The sequence below is a fragment of the Austrofundulus limnaeus genome, unplaced genomic scaffold (assembly GCF_001266775.1).
Source record: "Austrofundulus limnaeus strain Quisiro unplaced genomic scaffold, Austrofundulus_limnaeus-1.0 Scaffold77, whole genome shotgun sequence".
NCBI classification, from domain to species: Eukaryota; Metazoa; Chordata; class Actinopteri; order Cyprinodontiformes; family Rivulidae; genus Austrofundulus; species Austrofundulus limnaeus.
Window position 1 is genome coordinate 1,137,778 of NW_013952479.1, and position 2,152 is coordinate 1,139,929.

General features: G+C 44.5%; 1 protein-coding gene across 1 annotated transcript in view; it reads right to left on the reverse strand.

The window, feature by feature from the left end:
• taok3a (TAO kinase 3a) overlaps positions 1 to 2,152 on the reverse strand; it is a 74,289-nt gene that overhangs the window by 4,132 nt on the left and 68,005 nt on the right. Inside the window, exons 19-20 of the mRNA XM_014011149.1 lie at positions 1,433 to 1,645; positions 997 to 1,179 (exon numbers count right to left, since the gene is read on the reverse strand). Coding sequence (XP_013866603.1) covers positions 997 to 1,179; positions 1,433 to 1,645 — 396 coding nt within the window. The remainder of the gene's footprint in view (positions 1 to 996; positions 1,180 to 1,432; positions 1,646 to 2,152) is intronic.

Sequence of the window (2,152 nt, forward strand, 5' to 3'; positions counted from 1 at the left end):
GGTCTTGTGTCCACACAGGAGGACATCAGGAGGGTCTTGTGTCCACACAGGAGGACATCAGGAGGGTCTTGTGTCCACACAGGAGGACATCAGGAGGGTCTTGTGTCCACACAGGAGGACATCAAGAGGGTCTTGTGTCCACACAGGAGGACAAATCCTGATAGAACTGTCAGATCTGCACAAAATACAAATAAACCTAAAAAACCTGCAGCAAAACTGCTGCAAATAAAAAGCAACGAAGATTTCAGCAATTTATAGAGCAATTTTAAGAATATAAGAAAACCACTAAATAAGATAAAACAAACTATATGAGCCGTGTTTTATTAAAACACCTGTAATGTTTGAAAAATAAGAATAATGGCAGGAATGAGAGAACAATGACTACACATTTCACCACAGATCTGAGTGTGGGAGAGAAATGATTGTCTGCATCCTGCAGAAAGTCATGCTACTGTCACCACCACCTGTGGCGAGGGAAATCTCTGTGTGTGTGTGTGTGTGTGTGTGTGTGTGTGTGTGTGTGTGTGTGTGTGTGTGTGTGTGTGTGTCTTTCTGGGTCACCTTTCACACTTGCACTGCCTGCTGATGTGTATGCAAATGTGCATCCGGATGTGTTCGCCTCAGTTGTACATGAACAAATTCCTGGTTGTGTTTGTTTATATAGAAACACACGACTGATTCAAAGCTTCAAATATGCTGGGAAAAAAAGAGCTTAAGCCTTTTTAATGAGGACTGAGTTTGTAAAAAACAAAAAAACTAAAATACGTTTGATTTTTCTTGTAGTTCATGTCACTATGTTTTGATACATTTTAGGAGTTTTGAGTCATGTTTGAGTTACATCTGCAGTCTCTTTCTTTACACTGAAGTGGGGGGAAATGCTGTTGATTTAAAGTTATATGTAGAAGTATTTGACTAATCTAAAATAATTTGTGGGATTAATATTTTTCTACTTGAAAAAAGCTCAGCTTGTAATAAAGTGCATTTCCTGCAGCACACCTTTTGTTCCAAGTGAGCCCGGCGCAGCGACACCTTCTGCTCCAGCTTCTGCTGCTCGCGCTCGTGCTGCGCCTCGGTCTGCATCTTGATCTTGCTCTGGTAGGCATTGAGCAGCTCCATCTCCTGCTGCAGCTGCTGCCTCAGGGCCTGGCACTCCGCTTCCTGGGCCTCATCCAGACGCAGCTGACACAGGCCGAGCGTGGACAGCAGACGGGAGGGGGGCAGAAAGGCGAGGGGATGAAAGAAGGGGCGACAGGAGCAGAGAGGACACGAGAGGTGGCAGATAGGGAGGAGAATAAATCAGGTGAAGCAGATGAAATCAAGAATAAAAACACACAAAAGATTGGGACAAAATAGTAAAAGTAAGAACAAAACTCTTCTTTCTAATTAAATATTGTTCTTTATTTAGCCATGCTTGTTTCAAATCTGAACTCACAGCCTGGGAGGCCATCATCTCGTTGATGCTCTGCTCATACTGCTCAGCCAGGATGGCCAGTTTGCGTGTCTGCTCATCCTTCAGGGCTTTCAGCACCGTCTTGTGCTCAGCCTTGGGTGTGACCTCCATCTGATGGTGGCGCAGGGCTTTGTACTGCTTGGTTTGCACCTTACATGTGTCCTGGAACTGCTTCTTTATCTGCAGCTCCAGCACCTGGTGGACGGTAAGGAGGCAGACACAAACAGAAAATGAGTCGAGGGTCTAAATGAGACGAGGGTCTAAATGAGATGAGTCTAAATGAGACGAGGGTCTAAATGAGACGAAAGTCTAAATGAGACGAGGGTCTAAATGAGACGAGGGTCTAAATGAGACGAGGGTCTAAATGAGACGAGGGTCTAAATGAGACGAGGGTCTAAAGGAGACGAGAGTCTAAAGGAAATGGGTCTAAATGAGACAAGGGTCTAAATGAGATGAGTCAAATGAGACGAGGGTCTAAAGGAGACGAGAGTCTAAAGGAGATGGGTCTAAATGAGATGAGGGTCTAAATGAGATGAGTCAAATGAGACGAGGGTCTAAATTGGACGAGGGTCTAAATGAGACGAGAGTCTAAATGAGACGAGAGTCTAAATGAGATGAGGGTCTAAATTGGACGAGGGTCTAAATGAGACGAGAGTCTAAATGAGACGAGAGTCTAAATGAGATGAGGGTCTAAATTGGACG